General features: G+C 37.9%; 1 protein-coding gene and 1 long non-coding RNA gene across 7 annotated transcripts in view; one reads left to right on the plus strand and one right to left on the minus strand.

Moving 5' to 3' along the window:
• LOC309658286 overlaps nt 1-19,958 on the plus strand; it is a 241,063-nt gene that overhangs the window by 190,545 nt on the left and 30,560 nt on the right. The gene's annotated exons all lie outside the window — the stretch shown is intronic.
• The window catches only part of RANBP17 (RAN binding protein 17), a 306,501-nt gene that overhangs the window by 42,292 nt on the left and 244,251 nt on the right, over nt 1-19,958 (minus strand). For all 6 annotated transcript variants that reach the window (XR_014262049.1, XM_082456403.1, XM_082456404.1 and 3 more), the window contains 3 exons: nt 16,018-16,125; nt 13,375-13,457; nt 8-222 (listed from right to left, as the gene is read on the minus strand). Coding sequence is in view for 5 of the 6 variants with exons in the window: in XM_082456403.1 (XP_082312529.1) it covers nt 8-222; nt 13,375-13,457; nt 16,018-16,125 (406 nt within the window). In the remaining variant the exon portion in view is untranslated. The remainder of the gene's footprint in view (nt 1-7; nt 223-13,374; nt 13,458-16,017; nt 16,126-19,958) is intronic.

A 19,958-nucleotide genomic window follows, 5' to 3' on the forward strand; every position in this document is an offset into this window, starting at 1 on the left:
TGCTTACTAGCAAGTCACTGTGGGACACTGACAGCAGCATTTTGACAAAGGCCTGGAGTACATTGTCAAAATGGTTGTCCCCATACAACTTGAAGACGCCAAAGCTGACATAATTTCCACACAAGGCAGATTTGAGAGCTGAATAGCAGATGGAGATGCCCTTGAGTTTCATTGGATAAATCTGATCTTTTGAGAGGCTCCCAAGGGACAGGATCTGATTACCTGTTTTAGGGTAAAAGCAGAATGAGAAAGTGACATAAGTAGATGTAATTCAAAGCAGTTATGAGGCACATTATTCAACATTTTCACTTTACTGCTATTGTTCACTTCCCCCTACCATTGTTCCAGGAATTACATCATCCATATAATGAAAAATATAAATACATAAGGCAGTTTACCTGGGAAGTACAAATGGCCCAAGGAAAATCAATCAAGGGGTACTGGAAAAGTTTGATATTTTTATCTGGATGGTGATTACATGACTATATATGTAGATGCACAAAAATTCATTGAGTTGTACTCCTAAGATTAGTTCACCTTATGTACTTTAATATATATGTTATCTCTTCTTCAATAAGAAGTTAAAAAAAGTAGGAGTAAATAACAAACTAAGTCAAGAGAAAAAGATAACTTAGAGATATAAGTTACTCTGAATTGTGGGATGAATTTTCAACCTTTTCACATGAACTTGATATTGAGTTACTTCACTCTTAGGAGCCTCACAGGTTTGGTACATGAGTTAAATGAAATAAGACACATAAGAAATTCTTGGCATAGTGCACAATAAATGTTACTTCCTTTTTCTCCTTAGACATTTTTTCAGAAGATCTAAAGAGATGACTGTTTAAAAACCGTACTTAAATGCTATGTCTGACCATCAAAAGATGAAGAAATGTTTATATAATCACCTTATAGTTTTTTATAGTTAGCATTTACAACTAACAATTTCTCTTTCTGAAATGTGTGCTAGTAAGGTATGTTACTAGGCAATACCTAAGGATGCTTTGTAAAAAATTATAAAGTCATACATGTTTCTTAGCTCTGCTTTTTCCTGTTCAAGTGAGTACTGCTTCTAAAATTGAAACTAAATTCAATTTACAAAATTTAGAAGCATATTGTTGTGGTTTTGTACTGTGTCTATTGGGCTAAATAAGAATTAAGTTTCCCAGAACTCATTTCCCTGTACGGTTGTGGGCTAGAATTGAGCAAAACAGAAATCTATATGAGATTTAGAAGGTGGAAGTGAAGTAGCAGCCATGACTTTCTGAAGGTTGTTGTGATTAGAGGTGTGAGAAAAAGATGTAGAAATACCGCTGGGTTTTAGTTTCTCCTTGTTCTTTCCTGCTCTGTGTCTAGAACTACAAGCCCTGTTGACCAGTGACCCCAAGCCTACCACCAAGTGCTTGGCAGCAGATGTACAGAGCAGGAGCTGTGCAGAGGCAACAGTCTTCCATTGCTTCTTTACCACTACACAAGTCCCCCCTCTCACCCCACATCCTTTCAGGGTCCCACCCCAGCAGCTGGATGTCTCTAGCTTTTAGCTTTCCCTGCAAGCTCCAACTTGTCCATCCATGCCATTATTTCAGGAGGGCCTATTAATGATTTTTCTCCTGAACTTCCAACTCTCCCCCTTGGACCTATTTTCCCATCTTCACCCAAGATTGTACCAGGTCTAATTCCTAAAATAAATTCCCTGTTCCATCAGTGTCACAGTGTTTGTTTTCCCCTGTTTGAATCCTGACTGATAGGTATATTATGAAAACCACATGTTTACTAAAGAGGTTAAGGAGGACCAATAATTCTAGCAGAGCATGAAACAGGACTCACCCAGGGTGAAGGTTTTCTCCCCTTTCTCTGCCTTACTGAAACATTTCCACACACAGGTTTTCTTCTGTGCATCCTTTGAAGCCCATGTGGCTTTGCTTATAATTTGTACATTAGAATGATAACACCATTGTGTCGGCTGAAGCATATCTTGGAATTTACTCCATACCACATTCTGTACTCTCTCTCAGGATCTCATCCTAACTTACCTTAGAAAGATATTGTAAGTTTCATAAAGATTCAACTCAATACGATAGCGTTCACTTAATAGCTACTCTGTGTGAGGTGCTAGGATAAACGAACAAAACAAAATCTTTGCTCTGAAGGAGTTCAGTCTGCTGGGAGAAGTAGATTTGTAAATAAATAATTCCATACAATGTGACAAACACTATCAACACTATCAGAGAGGTCTGTCAAGATTTTATAGGAATAGAAGAGACTGACTTTGCTTGGGCAGGAGAGCAGTGTGGGAAAGGCTTCACAGAGCAGGTTACTTCTCAAGGATCAATCACAGTTTCTCAGGTGGACTTGAAGGGAGAGAAGAGTATTCCAGAATGATTATGTGCACAGGCATGAAGGTCTGAAAAAGCAGGGTACTGCAGGAGAGGGCAGTTTTCAACCACTGCTTTTCTACCTTTGCCTCCAATTCAATATAAATCAAGGTAGACATTTCCCCCCACTTCCCTTTCCCAGGAAAGAAAAGCACTGCTTACATGTGATGGAAAAAGCTAGGGTAATTTGGTGGTAGTGGTGGTGGTTTACACATTTTGGGTCTGTTAAGGAGGCCGGGGGCAAACAAAGAAAACTGGGTCATCTTTCGGGGACTTCTTATGCTGATGACCTTATGGGGGAAGTAAAGATCCTATATTCTTCAGCACAAGATGGAATAGGCAGATGAAGAACTGTGATGGGGAAAAATGTTTGATTCTAAAGGACTGGATAACCTATCATCAAGAAGGATTAATTATTCAGAATCACAACTTTTATCGTTGTGTTAAAGCTGCAATCTGGCATACTTGTTTTTTTGGACTGTTTCAGACACATCTGTGTTAATTAAAACAGTAATTAGTATACCATTATGACCTTGAAAAAGTAATACTTTTGAAAGAGGAAACTATATTTCATTGTGCTCAAGTGGCTCCGCATTCCGTGGTGGCTGTAAGACTATGGAAGAGAAGACATGGCCTCATCGTTATTCACTCCAATCAGCTTTATCCAATCTATGTTATTCAACAACACTTACTAAAATTGGAGCCCCTGCCCTCAAAAAGCTTAAGATCTAGCAGTTAGACTCACATTGCTGTAAACAAAAGTGACTGAGCTGAGGTTTGGTTTTGATGTTCCTCTATAGGTATGACAACCCTCCTTGCCTTCCTTATTCCACCCCACACCCATAAAGTCCCATCTCCTTCCTTCCCAGAATTTCCTTCCTAAGACGGAGATCTTTATTACACTGATGGACCGCTGGGAGATGAAGGCATTGCCAGGCTGGCAGCCACTGAAGCCAGTAGCAGTTGCCACTTGTACAGAAGGAAATGATACTTTCTTTAATGAAATAAGAGAATTCCAAAGTTTAGAATCAAAAGGAAAATCTCTGATTGTTTCCCACTGATTATATCTGCCATAACTGGGAGCAGGGGAATGAGATGCTGTTACAACCTTAACATCAGACCTGGGTAAGACAGATGTTGAGGCTATGCTGGGGCTCCGGAAAAGGATGCTGTGAACTGAATGGTTTACCTGGCTAAGGGCAATGACTGGGGAAGGGAAGCACAAGTGTTATGGAACTGCCATTCTTACTGTTGTATATGCTATAACAGGAAAAGAAATCTCACTAAATAATAAGGGGAAAAAACCTGGGAAATAAGCATAGAAGACTCCTGCTATAATTTTGCATATTACATATATTTCCCTCATTATTAGCTTACATTAACTGCTTGGGTTCCTCTTTCTTAACCTCTATTCTGTCTTTTTTTGGAGAAGCCCCCCTTTTGTGTGTGTGTGTGTGTGTGTGTGTGTGTGTGTGTGTGTGTTTGGTTAGCTTCCAGCATTCAGAAGTACCCTTCTAGACAACTCTCAATAACTAGATTTAGAGAAGGATATATAAGAAGATGCAAAATCTCCTTTTCTGTTTATCTGATATCTACTTTCAGACCTACTTTTTAAAAAACTTTTTCCCCTTCTGAGACCCTATCTCTTCCCTGATGACTGACTCCATGATGTCCTCTACAGAAGAGGCTCCCTACACCCAAAAAGAAGTGGCCTTCCTTCAAAGGCCTCAGCTGGAGAACTGTATAACAAGATAGTAGTCTAACAGAAAACAAACATATAGTGCATAAGGTAGTGATGAACTCAGGTGGGCTTCTGAGTCATACCGACCTGGGGTTTGAATCCTACTTCTTTGCTCACTACCTGGGTGTCTGAACAGATTTTTAATCTCTGTAAGTCAGTTTCCTCATCTGTAAAACGAGGACAATAACAGTACTTATAACTCACAAGGCTCTTATGTGGAGTAAAGGAGACAGCATACGTAACGCGCTTACCACAGTAACTGGCACAGTGCTCATGTAAACTATAACAATACACAGTACTAGGCGTTCATTTCTTTCTCCAGTCTACTAGCCTGTAAATTCATACATGGGGAGCTATGGCCTGAAAAAGAGGAGGAGGTAAGGCTGGGTGTGTTTGGCGTAAAATAATGTCACTTCCTTCTAACACATAATTCAAAGTAAGGTTAATACTATATCTTTGACCACTTTCCCTTTATTCCTTCAAAAGAGAACTGGCTGCAGGGGGTCTTTGGCCCACAATCTACCAGTTCTCTGTGCCCTCAAAAGAATACCTTTTAAAAAAGGTGCAAGGGATAAGATATACTGTAGTTGTATTTTATACCAGGAAGAACTAACAGTATGAACAATGTCACTTCCTGGTTTACAAAGCAATCCATTACATTGATTTACCTTTTCTTTTTCCCTTTTAATCTCTAAAATTTTAAAGTGAATTTGATATTTAGCTGACAGCTCTACAGGTTGAATGTCTTCATTCGTCATCAGAACAATTATGGGAAGAGAAGTGCAAGCTTCCTGACATTCCTTTACTTCAGGTCACTCAACCCACTATGTCTCTGTGCAAACCAGCCAAGGCCCCTGGACGTAAATGGTTTGGGACAGAAATGAAGCCGTGGAGACTGGAAAGGAATATAACATTTCCCTTTCAGGTTGAAAAAGATTAAAACAATGCAGCACTGATAAGCATGTGGGAAATTAAGAAATTGTTGGGAATGTGAATTAGTATAACTATTCTAGAGGGTAATTTGGTAAAATTTATTAAAAATACTAAAAATGCGTAAATCCACTTTTGGGAATATATTCTAATTCCAAATGTTCACTACCATATCTACCTATCTCTTAGCGTTTGCACTTACACACAGTCTTCTATAAAAGCCAGCCCCTCAGTATGTTGAACTAGCTCCCATCTCCTCTTATGTGCTTGAGAACAAAGCACAGCAATTTCCCCCTTTCTCTCCTATGCAATCTTTTTTTTTTTTTAAACAAAACTTTCTCTTGGCCCTACTTCCCTGCCTGATATTACTCCCCTTTGTAACAAAACTCCTTAAAAGAATTGTGACCTTCACTGTCTTCATTTCTTCTCCTCTGATTCTCTTTTAAACCCACTCCACTGAAAGTGCTCTTTTCAAGGTTCCCAATGACCTCCTTGTCCCTAAACGTAACGGTCGACTCTTAGTCCGCATCTTATTTGATTCATTGACAGCTTTTGACACAGCTGACTACCTCTTCTTCCTTGCCTTCCAAGACACACACTCTCCTGATTTTCTCTTACTTCAGTGTTTGCTCATTCTCTCCTTTGCTGGTTCCTCCTCTTCTCCCTTTCCTCCTAAAACAGAATACCCCTGAACTCAAACCTAAATCTTTTACATTTAAATTCATACCCCCACCCCGGTGATCTTATCTAGTTTTGCAGCTTTAAATACCGTCTAAGAGTTAATGACTCCCATATTTGTTTCTCTAGACCAGACCTCTTCCAATCCTCAGACTTGTATATCCAACTCCGTATTCAACACCTCCACTTGAATGTCTAATCAACACCTCAAGCTCAACACAACCAAAATGGAACTTTTGAGTCCCCCTCACACCCATTCTCAGCGTTTTCCATCTCAGTTAATAGTAACTTCATCCTTCCAGTTGTTTATGCCAAAATCCCTTGATTACATTTTCTCTCTCATACCATATATCCAAGCCATCAAGAAATTTGATTTGTTTTACCTTCAGGATATATCCAGAATCTAACCACTTCTCACTACTCCCACTGCTATCACCTTGGTCAAAGCCAATATCAAATCATGTCAGCCCTCTGCTCAAAACATTCTAAAGTCCTTCTCCTTCACTTGGAGTTAAAGTCAAAGTCCTGATAATCTTTACAGGATATGACATTACATGACATTGCTTTTGTTATTACTCTCTTTTGTTCACTCTGTTCCAGCAACCAATGTCCTTGCTGTTCTTCAGACATGCCAGGTACACTCTTGCCTTAGGACCCTAAAACTTGGTGTTCCTTCAGCCTGGAATACTTTTCCCCAAGATAGCTGCATAATTAACTCCCTTATTTACTGCAAGTCTTTGCTCAAATGTCATTTTCTCAATGAGGCCTACCTCGATCACTTTACTTAATAATGCAACATGTTTCCCAATCCCTGGTACTTCTAATGCTCCCATCTTGATTTGCTTTCTTTCTTTTTTTTTTTCCCCATAGCACTTATTACCTTCTGACATACAAAATAATTTCGTTTTCAGTTCTGCTCACTGATATATCCAGAGTCTAGAACAGCACCTGCTGCTCTCAATATATATATTTGTTGACTGAGTGAAGCTCACGAAGCTGAATGTACAGTGTATGTACTTGCTGCAACAGTGTATGATAGTGAAAATTACATGTTTATAAAAATTACATTTATCAAAAGGTGAATAATTAAATAAATTATAGTATGACCATAAAATGGAATGCTTTACAGCTATTTTAAAAGATATGGTAGAAAAAAATTATGAAAAACCAAAGGAAAAAAAGAGATATGGTAGATTTATATATGTATTAATATGAAGTGATGGCCATGATATAAGTAAAAAATAGCAAATTACAGATTAGCAAGTATATTATAATACCACTTTTGGAATAATATATGTATATGTACACATAAAAAAGTATGAATGAGCACACAATAAACTGTTAATGACGGTTATCTTTGAGTGATGAGATAATCAGGAATTTTCACTTTCTACTTTCTCCAGCAATTCTGAAATCCTTCAGTTTACTGATAGACCATGCTAATGTTTTATATTTATATGATTTTGTAAAAGCTACTGCCTGCTTGAAATGCCCTCCTCAAATTTCCAGGCCCTATTCTTATTTCCTTCTCTGGCTCCTCAGTTTTGAGTTAGAAACTTCTGGGCTCCCATAGCACTCTGTATGCTTCTTAAGCATAAAAGTGAGCACAACACATTATAGTTCTTTATTTACTTGTCTGAATCCACTGCTGGACTCCACTAAGAGAAGAATCAGTAAGATTCTTTTTTGTGTGTCTTATTTCTCTTCCTATCCCTTGTAACTCTCAAACACATAGTAAATGCTCAATAAACGTTAGCTGCATGGATGAAAGAATCTACTGAACTCTAAGCCACTTGTTTGGAGATCACGCTTACTTATTTAACAGCTTGTTTAGCAGTTTTTGCTTGCGTGCAGAAGTGGCCAAGTCCAACACATGTGGATTCACTGTGAAATGTATTCCTCAAGGCCTGGGATCCTCAAGGTGTTGATCATTCCATCGCCTTAAGAAGATTTTTGTGAGCTTACTCTACTACTTTGTTGTCCTATGTCCCTGACCACGTTTCTGATACAATTCTATGCCCCTGACCACGTTTCTGATACAATCTAAGGTTATGTCCATGGTTCCTGGATGATCTGTTTTCCAGAACTGTTATTTCCTGATAACATTTTATTAAGTCTCTAGTTATTTCAAGTCCAACACATTGTTCAGGTATCTTTTTGTAATCATTTAAATATAAATAGAAATCATAATCCTTCATTCTTACAATGCTTCTAATAGTATCAATACATACCAGTAATTTTCAAGCTCTTTTATTAAAAAAAAAAATCTTTAAGCAGGTGACCCCTATTACAAATAAATCTCGTGCAACTATATATATAGCCGGGTGGTTTTGGTCAAAGTGGCAGAAGGGTCCCCTCCTCCCCCCTCTCTGGAGAGGCTCTGTGGTACTTTCACAGATCTCTAGGGCTCTGAAAAACCTAGATGGAAAACCACTGGTTTGTTTTCTAGGTCACAGTAAAAAACAGTGGCTTGTATATCAGTTTACAAATTCAATTTAAGCATATTATTAGATCATACCTTAAATGCACCTGGAGCATATATTGCTCAAAAGAACCCTGATGTAAATTCTTATGTATAGTGAATAATCATAGTTGTTCTATCCACTATTAAAGTTTAGCTTTTTCACACATTGAGCTTTCTTTAAATCAGGTACCTAAGGAAGGAATAAAAGCAGCTCCATTTTTGCCAGTCTTATAAAAACAACCACTATTTCTCCCTTCTGCGCCTTATAAAAACAACCACTATTTCTCCCTTCTGCGCCTTATAAAAACAACCACTATTTCTCCCTTCTGCGCACTCTTTAACCAACAGATGTCACTAAAGATACCATTACCCAGAGGCAAAGGGAAGAAAAGATTAGACAAATGGAAATTGAGCATAAAAAACACCCAGTTCTTAAAACTGAGAAGTAGGTTTCCAAAGTAATAACATTTATTACACTGCATGCAACATTTTAACCAAAAATTTAAGAAAGAAATTTCTTTTATTAAGTTGCTCAGGCTGAACGGATCATAGCACTAAATTCTGAAATACATGTTCTTGAAGCAATTTAAAACTCATTAGAAATAATAGGCTTGGGCTAGTAGAAAATGTGGTAAAATCTAATCCTCATCCAAATGTTACCTGGGCTGCACAAACAGGAAATTGTTTTGTGCTACTGTGGCTAACCTCATTGCTGACCCTGAGCTGTAACGGCGAGAGCAGCTGAGAGCTGAGGCAAAATTAAAAACTTACATCAAAGTATATCATGACAGAATGTAGATAAATAAAACAGCATATCAAAAGTATTATTTTTCTGCCAGTCTCATTGAGTAGCGAGGTGGAGGTATTTCATAAAATATATAACGAATCAGGCGCATGTGGAAATGAGTTCTTCCCCCTCTGAACTGCCCCAATCATTGATTACACAAATACTGCCCACGACAGGTGAGCAGAGAAGGAACCCAGTGAGGATGGGAACAGAAGGGATCAGAGAATGTTCTGGCCCCTTTCTTCCATGGGCTCTCCCTTCCTTCACCTTGGCTTACCACAGAAATAAATAATGTTGGCTCTTCTGTACCCTCCTAGTCATTCTTTTCCTCATCTTCTAGACTCCTGGATGGCAACCATAGGCTCTCCCTTCAGTGAGCATATTAGAATCTCCAGAGGTAAAAGCATGGGTAATAAAACATTACACAGGTAAAGACAGACAAAATCAGCTTGGCTGATTGAGGCCAGCATGTGGAATCAGTGAAGGCTGAAAAAGATTTTTCTATTATTCTATGTAAAGCGTATGTGTCAAAGTCACTGGTGACAAAGTTGAAGGACATTTTTCCATTGAGCCTTCATTTTCCTTAAGTTTTAGGATAGCAATCACCATACTTAAAGACCAGTACTTCATCAAAAATACCCAACTTTGTGTGGCAACTCTCAAGTGGCAGAAAGGAACATGGAAAGACTACTGTCTGAAGTTATACAGACTTTGAATGAAATTCCAATTTGACTATTTGCTAACTATGTAATATTTGGCAAATCTTTAACTTCTATGAGCTTCAATTTCTTCATAACAGTAATCACAGTAGCTAAGTGATCTAAGGGCTTTCCATGCAGTACGTAATTGAATCCTCATAACCACCCTATGAAGTAGGTATTATTTTCTCTGTTTAACAAGAAAGTGAAGCAAGAGAGGCTTAGCAACTTAACCAAGGCCAAGTGACTAGTGAGAGGCAGATAATAATACTTACCTTAAGGATTCAATGGGCTAATGTATGATTAATGGTCTAGTATAGGAGCAGGCACATAATAGCTGATTAAAAAATGGAAGCAACCATTATTTTTAGTCCAAACTAAGGAGAAGAACCTTACCCTAATCTCCTAGTCTTTCTTCAGAGTAAGAAAACTCCTTATTGGCTTTTCTTCTCAAGAATGCTTTGAAGGCTTTCTCTTTTCTTTTTCTTTTTTCTGCTTTTCTTTTTCTTTTCTTCCTCTCTCTCCCTCTGCCTCCTCCTCTTCCTCTTCCTCCAAGATAATCCTCACAGTTTTCTTTCTCAGCTTTTGCTGCAATGCTTTTGTCTATGTCAAACAACCTGACAGAGGACTGAATAGCTTTTGAAGCCCATAGACTTGGCGTTGTTCTGAGATTCCTTTTGGTATCACTTGCTGGACATACATTCTGTCCTATACTAGAGATTCAGAGATCCTGGAAGAGGAAGAAGTTGCTGCTCTTATCAGCCCTACTGCAAGAGTGAGTAAGCCTCACTTAGTAAGAGAAACTGGATCCAGAAAAGGGGGAAGAAAAGATACAACTGTGGTTGGTAACAGGAAACTAACATTTGTATAGTTAAAGGTCTATTGACTACTAAGAAATTCTTATACGTGCATTGTTTCATAATGGGGAAGTATTTCTTTTTAAAAAGTGAGGAAATAGACGCTTAGCACTTGTTACAGGCAGAAGGAAGCAGGACAGCATGGTCCAAGCAGAAGGCATTCCTGAATAAAAAAGTGATGAGGTCAGTGAACCCCTATCCAAAGGAGGCTGGTTCTGTGAGTGTAAGAGAATGGCTCTGGATCAAGGAAAGGCATATTCACTGAGTACCTAAGCCATGTCACAACCTGTGCCAAGCTCTTTACCCAGAGTAGCTCAATTAACCACCTCTAATCCTAACTAGACAGGTAGGTCAGTAGGTATTCATTATGTCTAATTTTACATATGAGAAAACTAGGCAGCAATGGAATTTGAAGATCATGGAGTTGATATGGGTTGGTACTAGAATTGGTACTCAGATCTTTTTTTTTTTTTTAATTAATTTATTTTATTTTATTTATGGCTGTGTTGGGTCTTCGTTTCTGTGCGAGGGCTTTCTCTAGTTGCGGCAAGTGGGGGCCACTCTTCATCGCGGTGCGCGGGCCTCTCACCATCGTGGCCTCTGTTGTTGTGGAGCACAGGCTCCAGACGCGCAGGCTCAGCAATTGTGGCTCACGGGCCTAGTCGCTCCGCGGCATGTGGGATCCTCCCAGACCAGGGCTCAAACCCGTGTTCCCTGCATTGGCAGGCAGATTCTCAATCACTGAGCCACCAGGGAAGCCCCGTACTCAGATCTTTTAATTGCCAAAAACTATGTTTTTTAAAAGATATCATGCTTTTGGAGAAAGCTCCAGTCATATGTCTTTGTATGATAAGACACTGAAAGGAGTTAGATATACCCTGGAAACACAACAAACTGTACTGAGAATATTTAAAAAGGGGTCCATTTTTACCTTTGGGAGGCAAAGCATTTCTACTTTATATGATTCTAATGTATCCATTTTCAACAGATGCAAAAGTTGTGGCAATATAGTTGCTGGTACAGATGAAAATAGGAGAGTTTAAGTTTACTGTGTTAAATAGGTGCTTTCTGTAGTTTCTATACACTTATGATCTCAAACTCTAAAAATCAAATGTACAATTAAAACTAAGCATTTTTAACAGAGGCCTACAGTGCATACAGAACAGAGTCCCAGAATATTTTGAGTTGAAGTAAAAACAATTTAAAAGAACTGTTTTTCTGCTCTTTAAAATAGGTTTTACTTTTTAAAAAGTAATATGCTTTTTTATTTTATTTAATTGGAGTACAGTTGCTTTACAATGTTGTGTTAGTTTCTGCTGTAGAAAATACCTAGGAATAAACCTACCTAAGGAGACAAAAGACCTGTATGCAGAAAACTATCAGAAAACTATAAGACACTGATGAAAGAAATCAAAGATGATACAACAGATGGCGAGATATACCATGTTCTTGGATTGGAAGAATCAACACTGTGAAAATGACTATACTACCCAAAGCAATCTACAGATTCAATGCAATCCCTATCAAACTACCAGTGGCATTTTTCACAGAACTAGAACAAAAAAAATTCACAATTTGTATGGAAACACAAAAGACCCCGAATGGCCAAAGCAATCTTGAGAAAGAAAAATGGAGCTGGAGGAATCAGGCTCCCTGACTTCAGACTATACTACAAAGCTACAGTAATCAAGACAGTACGGTACTGGCACAAAAACAGAAATACAGATCAATGGAACAGGATAGAAAGCCCAGAGATAAACCCACGCACCTATGGTCACCTTATCTTTGATAAAGGAGGCAAGAATATACAATGCAGAAAAGACAGCCTCTTCAATAAGTGGTGCTGGGAAAACTGGACAGCAACATGTAAAAGAATGAAATTAGAACACTCCCTAACACCATACACAAAATAAACTAATACGCTTTTAATGGCTGTTCCTACATACACACACTCACTTAAAGAAGCTTTACAAAATTTTGTAAAATCTGTTTCTAGGTACTCAAAAAGAAGTATGAGAATCACAGGCAATTTTTGAGGCCAAACATAGAGTTGGCTGTTGATTTGGGAAAGTAAGACCAGACAGGCAAAAAAGAAGAGGACAAAGGAAAGGAGGACACAGAGAGACATCTCTCAAGAAGAACAATGCAAAGCGTCCAGCCTGTAGTTAGTATTCAGTCAGTGTGTGGCAAACTAACAGAGGATTCTTATCTGTTGTATCGTATCCTCATTCCCTGGCTACATAAAGGTCTCAGAGAGTTGAGAATTTCATTGATGAAGCTGTCAGCATTGGCAAATATTAGGGTTTATGGTAGTTCTAAGGCTCATTTCTAACTACTAACCACATTTTTTTTTTACTATAATTGAATAGAACAATCATTACTGTAGAACTCTGATTCTTAGGGTGCAGTGCCCCCAAATTTCCTACAATAAAATATTTACTGCTCTTTACCAGGATATTTTTCCAAAATTCAGTGCCGGTGACATACTGGTTTAAGCATTCTTTGACCCAATACACTAAACTCCCTGATGTAACTTTTAGCAATTTTCAATATGCTATAAATTTTCAATATTCTATCTATAGTGTATTCCCTTCACCTACTGACACTGCAATTTCATCTAAAAGAAATTCATCAAGTTGGTCAGGCATGATCTGTAGTCAAAGGCATGTTGCTTATTTCTCTTGATGTCAATATGATAGCTACCTGGCTTTTTGCACCCCTATTACCCACTTAACAAATTCATACAGATATGAAACTTCAAAAGAACAAAATAACTAACATCTTTCTTTCCTCCAAAGAGATAAAAGTTATATTGCAGAGACAAATATGGAAAAGGATACTCACCATAAGTGCAAATCATTTTACTAGCTTCTCTGAAGAGAAGAATTCCATTAGGAGATGATACATCAAAGTTCAAACGCTGGGATCTAAGAAATACAGCAAAAATTTAGACTATATATGCAGATAAAGAAACCAAATATAGGTTTAAAATACCCAGAATTTTCATTTATTAGAAGTAGCAACAGTACAATTATCCCTTTTTTAAAGTGTCATTCCATTAAACAAGTATTGATAAAATGTGTGTGCTAATTTTCTCACTATAAAGATACTAGAACAATAAAATTATTTTCATTTATTTGCTGATTCAAAGAATTCACTTTTTATCTGTCAAAACAATATCCTGACATCCTACATCACAGACCTCTTATACCCCTCTCCTTTCATGCAAAGTGGTTGATAGATAATAATAAAGAAAACCCCAAGTATGTATAAGTTTATATAGTTACTTGGATAGAGATTTACATTTGAGATCTCCTGTAGTGCCTAATACACATCATTAAAACAAATTATAAAATGACAGTAAATCTAAGTACCTTTAATACTGCTCATATGCATAATGAATCACCTGATACTTCAAGCATATTTCAAACACATTAAATTACATACAGACTATAGTTTCCACTGAACATAGCTCAAGTAAAGAGAATCAAATCCCAGAAGTTCTAAATAAGAACAGTTCTATTTCCCTAGTTCCTAACAAGTTGGGGAACAGTCTGAAAAGTGTAAAGGACTGACATGCCATCCTGACATAATATTTGCTTTTTTAACATCACTTTGGTTTTAGTTGGCCCCAACATACCTTGTTGCTCTGCTTTTAAGAAATAACGGTATATTTTTAAAAGGATAAGCAAAAATATGAAATAGGTCATAGCAAAGAAACCCCAGAAAGCAAAGATATTTGCCAAGGAACAGAATAAATTGCTAGGAATAGAATAAATTGCTGCTTCTCTATGCTTTTTCAAAATGCTTCAGAATTAAGTGCAATTATAACTTATTAGAAATACTACTGGAAACACTTGATTGTTGGCATAGAATTCCGATTAAAGAAATGTATATACATAATTCACATTAGGTTCCAGAGAAACATAGACAAGATAACATTTTCTGGGATTACAAATTTTTACCAGGTAGTTCTTTGGACAACTGTGCTAGATATGAATTATCCACCTATGGCAGATATAAAATACTTTACAATATACAATGTAATGATTTTTTCCTTTAGTATTAAATGTTGTATCAGTAATATGAACTACTAATTATCTGGCTGAAAAAACTGTAATTTAATAAAAACTAAATTTCTAATATAAAATATATAGCCACCCTTCGTTTAGTATTTAAGGCACCTAGAGAACAGTTTTAAAATAACTAACAGCTTTCAAAAGAATACTCACATTTATTTATTTGCCAGGTCTTTTCCCACCTCTTGTTTAAAAAATTTTAAATTATTGCTGTGAAAAACTCAGCACCATAGATCAAATTAGAGTTACAATCCATACTCCTTCCCTGTCTGGATATCTCCCTTCCAACACGCAGTTTACAAAGAGGAGCTGATGAAAGAGGATGGCTAAGTGACAGGTAATTTGGTGCTAAGCCATATTCATAATGACATATTTTAAAGAGGTAAAACTAATCAGCTTATTGCAGTTTTTCTCTTTTAGCTACACCTTTGTTAATATTTATATATGAAGAACCTGAACCTCTGCTTGTCTATGCAAATTATAAGGTCACGTAGGCAATTTCTGAGAAGTGTGGTAGTTGCTATTTAAATAAAAATTGTGAGTGCATAAATCATCCACATATGTGCATCTTGGCACAGAGGAAGAAGGATAACTTAGAAGTCAAGGCAGGGACAATGCCCAGGGCTTCTGAGACAAACTATGTGTCCATGAATTGCTCTGGGACTCAGTTCCCTTATCCATAAAATAAAGCATCTCAACTCAGAGACCTCTAAACTCCTTTCCTCCTCTACAGAACTGCAGTTAAGCGATGAAACAGTTAAAACTGCCCTGGGACTTTCCTGGTGGCACAGTGGTTAAGAATCCGCCTGCCAATGCAGGGGACACAGGTTTGAGCCCTGGTCCAGGAAGATCCCACATGTCGCCGAGCAACTAAGCCCGTGCGCCACAACTACTGAGCCTGCGCTCTAGAGCCCGCGAGCCACAACTACTGAAGCCCACACACCTAGAGCCTGTGGTCTGCAACAAGAGAAGCTACCGCAGTGAGAAGCCCGTGCACCGCAATGAAGGGTAGCCCCCGCTCGCTGCAACTAGAGAAAGCCCGCCGCGTAGCATCGAAGACCCAATGCAGCCAAAAATAAATAAATAAATTTATAAACAAAACAAAACAAAAACCTACCTTCCTCCATTTTGTGCTTTTGAATCCTTTAAATAATGGTGGCTGTAGTCTTCCATTTTTTTTCCCAGTTCCCATAGTCCCCATATACACCTAAGTATACTAAATTCTTTCTCGCCCGAAGTCTCAACCTTATATCTCTCATTCTACTGCCTTCAACTGGATCATCTTAAGTTTTGGTTCCTGGGTTCTTGCTAAGCCTTACATATACAGACACCAGGCAGGAAAGTCTGACCTCCAAAGAGTGCTACCAAATAGCAGATTACCTTTTCACTCGCCTATCCTACCTCTTACCTGTTTTGCATCAGTTCTGCCATAAGTTTTAAGATGGGAGTTGTACATGCTGGCTCTCCATACCACTGCTCAACAGCCCTCTGAAGAATGGGAATATATGTTGGGTACCTTTTATGAAGCCTGTTAAAGAATTTAAGGGTCAAAAGAAATATTGTTTCCGAAAATTGGTGTCACTTAAAAAGAAAAAAAAGGAATCCACATTTGTTCTATGTTTAGCATACTTATGAAGTATCATGTAACATATTTAAAGAATTATGCTTAATATTGCAGGAAAGGAAAATAAGTTTAGTTAATAAGGGTAAAAAATTTGAATTGCTATTATCAGAGTTTGTTGGGCATCAAACTACTTAAGAAAAAAATGTTGTTTATTATGTAACTTTTAAAACACATAAAAGTAGAGGGAAATAGTAAACCCCATGTATTTATCTCCCAGCTTAGAAATTATCTACATTCTTTTAAGTTGTTGACTTAACTCTGCTTAGTCCCACTATAGCCCCAAGGAACGCTGGGGATGATAGCCTGAAGAAGAAAGCTTTGGGTAATTTTCAATCTCAACTCAAGGTCAGTTTGCTAAAAGGTAGTCCCTTGTACACTCAAGGAGAAATTCTCAAACATCCTCATCAATACCAAGGACTGCATGCCTCTGTTAAGTCAATGGCTGAGACCACCAGAACCTGGAAAACTCTGACTCAGCTCCACTGACCCTTTAACCCGTAACTGGCCTCCTCCTAACAAATGGACACAGAAATATAAAATTAAGGCCTAAAGCTGCAGCAGAAAAAACCCTTCCTATGCCACTACCTTCATTTCCTTTTTCTTTTCCTAATCCCTAAATCTGTCTCTTTCTGATGTTTTTCAATGTACTTGTCTTTTTGTTTCAGAGGAAAGTGCTGAACTGAATCAGCTCATGTTGTTCCTTTCCTGTGTGGTATGGGTAGTGATCTCTATGGTGAGAAAGATCACAATTTTCTTCCCTGCTCTTAGAATAAATTTCAAGTTCCTTAGCATGGCAAACAAGGTCCTTCATATCTGGTCCCTGCCTACCTCCAGTCTCGTCTCTTAGCGCTCCTGCTCTTATCTATGGTTTGGCCATTCTTAATTCTCTGCAAATCCACTGATGCCGGCTCTCTCTTGTCTCTATTCCTCTATACGCTGCTTTGTCTGCTTAACACATTCCAAACTGTATTTCAACATTTAGCTCAAGTTTTACTTCCCCTGGAATGGTGAAACTTTCTCTTTTTTGTCAAAAGGAACCAATCTCTTCCTCATCTAAGTTCAATGAGCACTTTGACCACGTCTCTCTTATAACAAACTGTATTATGGTTGGTTGCCTGTGTTACCCATCTGCCCCAATAGATAGTGAGTTTCTCAAGGGCAAAGACCTGTGCTTCCCTACTATGACCTTGTTAATTCCTATTTGTCCCTCATATTTCAATATACATGTCAATTATTCCGAGAAGCCTCCGTGACACCTCCCGTAATCCCGCATGACTAAGTGTGTCTCCTGTGTAAGGCTCTGGTATCCTGTGTTAGTGCTATCATAGCACCTTATCTCTCCCATTACATGCTTTCTGAGAGCACAGCATAGGTACTTATTGTATGCATGGACCTGGCACAAAATAGATTTCAATAAGTATTTGTTGTGGTAAACCTGCCAACCTAAAAATGAGGTGTAGCATACTTGATTAGACCTACCTATTTGATTCTTTTAAGCTATGCATTTCACTTTGAAGCTTCACGAAATAATTCACATAACATTCAGTGAAAATAAGCCCTTAACTACCTTAAGAGTGTTAGGCTCCCTAAAAGTGCAAAAAGCAATACTTTTGTCCCCTTAGATATACCATGTTAAGGCTGTATTTGAATATATAGGAACAATTTACTTAAGTATTTATTGAAGGCCTATTCTATAAATGTCTTCTCACTGTTATAGACTCTCTGGACCCATCAGTGAACCAAACATTAAAAAAATCCCTGCCCTCGTGGAATTTATATTCTAATAAGACAGAAAATAAAATAGACATATGATCTTTTAGAAAGTGCTACAAAGAAAATAAGGCAGAGAGAGGAGATGAGAAGTGAGTGTATTTGTGTGAATGAGGTTTCAGTTGGATGAAAATGAAAAATATAAAATCAATAAACTTGATTATTAACTCTATTTTGTCAGATAACTTATTGTTTTATTTTTTTCTATGGACTAGAAAATCTGTTATTTTTGATAGATGGTAGATACTCTGTGCTATGTACTGTGCCAGGGATCCAGTGATAAGTAAGACATGGCTTTTTTTCTTGGTGAATTCATGCCTTGAGTCTGGGTGGTGCACACGTAATAGTAATGCTCTGAGTACCAAAATTCTGAAACAGTGCCAGAGGAGTACAGGTGAGAAAATATTCCACCAAGAGATCTGAGTACAAACTCAGTGGGAAAGCATCTGGAAGACTCATCAGGAGACTGAAAAGACCCAAATCTCAGAATCTAAGAATATCATAAGCACACAGAAGCCCCTTTGCAAGGCATTCTAAAGACATCAGGACCATCATATTTTTCAGAGCACACTCTATTCACTAGGGGATAAGGCCCGGGATATGAGGGGAGGCTCCCTTTTCTGTGTGGAATGAGAGTGGTGCCAACTCTAATATGCTTCTGACAGAGGTGACTGCCACAGAGAAAATGAGTGATTATTGGAAAGCAGAGTAGAGGTCTACCAAGCAGGGAGGTTTAAAGGGTTTCAGAGTGAGAGTGCCAGACTCAGATTACATGGTGAGAATCAGAACCCACTCTAGGAGTTTAATTTTCCAGTGGCCTTGTGAGAACTATGTATATATGGATAGGAGGAAGACACTGGGAGACCTTAGGTAGAAGTGGCACAGATCTAATTGCTTTCACCTAGATCTCCTCAATGGATTCCTAAGGTCAACACCAGATAAATAAAAAATAAAAAAATTAATGATATGCTATTGCCTTATAAGATGCTAAATATGAAAAACTGAAAAGAATGAGGCTTCCTTCTTGACGACATCCATCCATCCATCCATCCATCCATCCAATAGTTACTTACTATGTGCTGGACCCCAAGAAAGCATAAATGAGTAAAAAAGTAATTCTTTTCCTCTGAGATTTCACAGTAGAGAAAGCATTCTAATATACTAGAAGGCAACAAAAGAGGTTTTTGTTAAAAATTTTAGGAGATAAGAGTGTGGGGATGTGGTTCCAGAACAGAAATAGCCTGCTAGTTCAGAGCTTAATTGAAAGGTATTCCTTGAATGTGAAACATCTATACCTTTGTTCACGGAGGCAAATGCTGCTGGGAAGCCTTCTCTCTTTCCGTCTGGCAAATGCCTATTCATCTTCCAACACCTAGCTCAACTTTTACTTCCCTGGGAAGCCTACTTTTTGCCCCAAATACCAATCTCTTCCTCTTAAATGTTCATATGGTCCTTTGCATGCATCTTTGTTACAATACATTGATGGTTTATTAGTTATTTGTTATGGCCACTAGATTATGAGCTTCTAAGGAGCGATCCATTTTATTCATGCTTATAAAAAGCAATCATTTTATTCATTTCTCATGCCTGGCACAATGCACTCAAAATATGCCTGTTGAACAGCAATTTTTCAGGTTTACTTTCTTCCCTATTTGTTTGTCCAACATACTGCTGACTATTCTCTTCTTGAAATACAATTCTGATTCTGTTAGTCAGTCAAAATCATCAATTGCTTTATACCATCTATGGAATAAGGGTCTCAGTTCCTTAGCCTGATATTCAAGGGTCCCAGACAATCTGTGTGTCCAACCATAAAGTAAGTGTATCTTTAACAAAACATCTTCTCTACTACTCTCCTTCCTAAACCTGTGCTTAGACCAACTGAAAACCTCTTACTTCACAGTTCCAATAGTCCAATCCTACTTATGTGATAAGACCCAAAGAAATATCTTCAC

This window comes from Balaenoptera physalus (genome assembly GCF_965194825.1).
Source record: "Balaenoptera physalus genome assembly, chromosome: 3".
Lineage (NCBI taxonomy): Eukaryota > Metazoa > Chordata > Mammalia > Artiodactyla > Balaenopteridae > Balaenoptera > Balaenoptera physalus.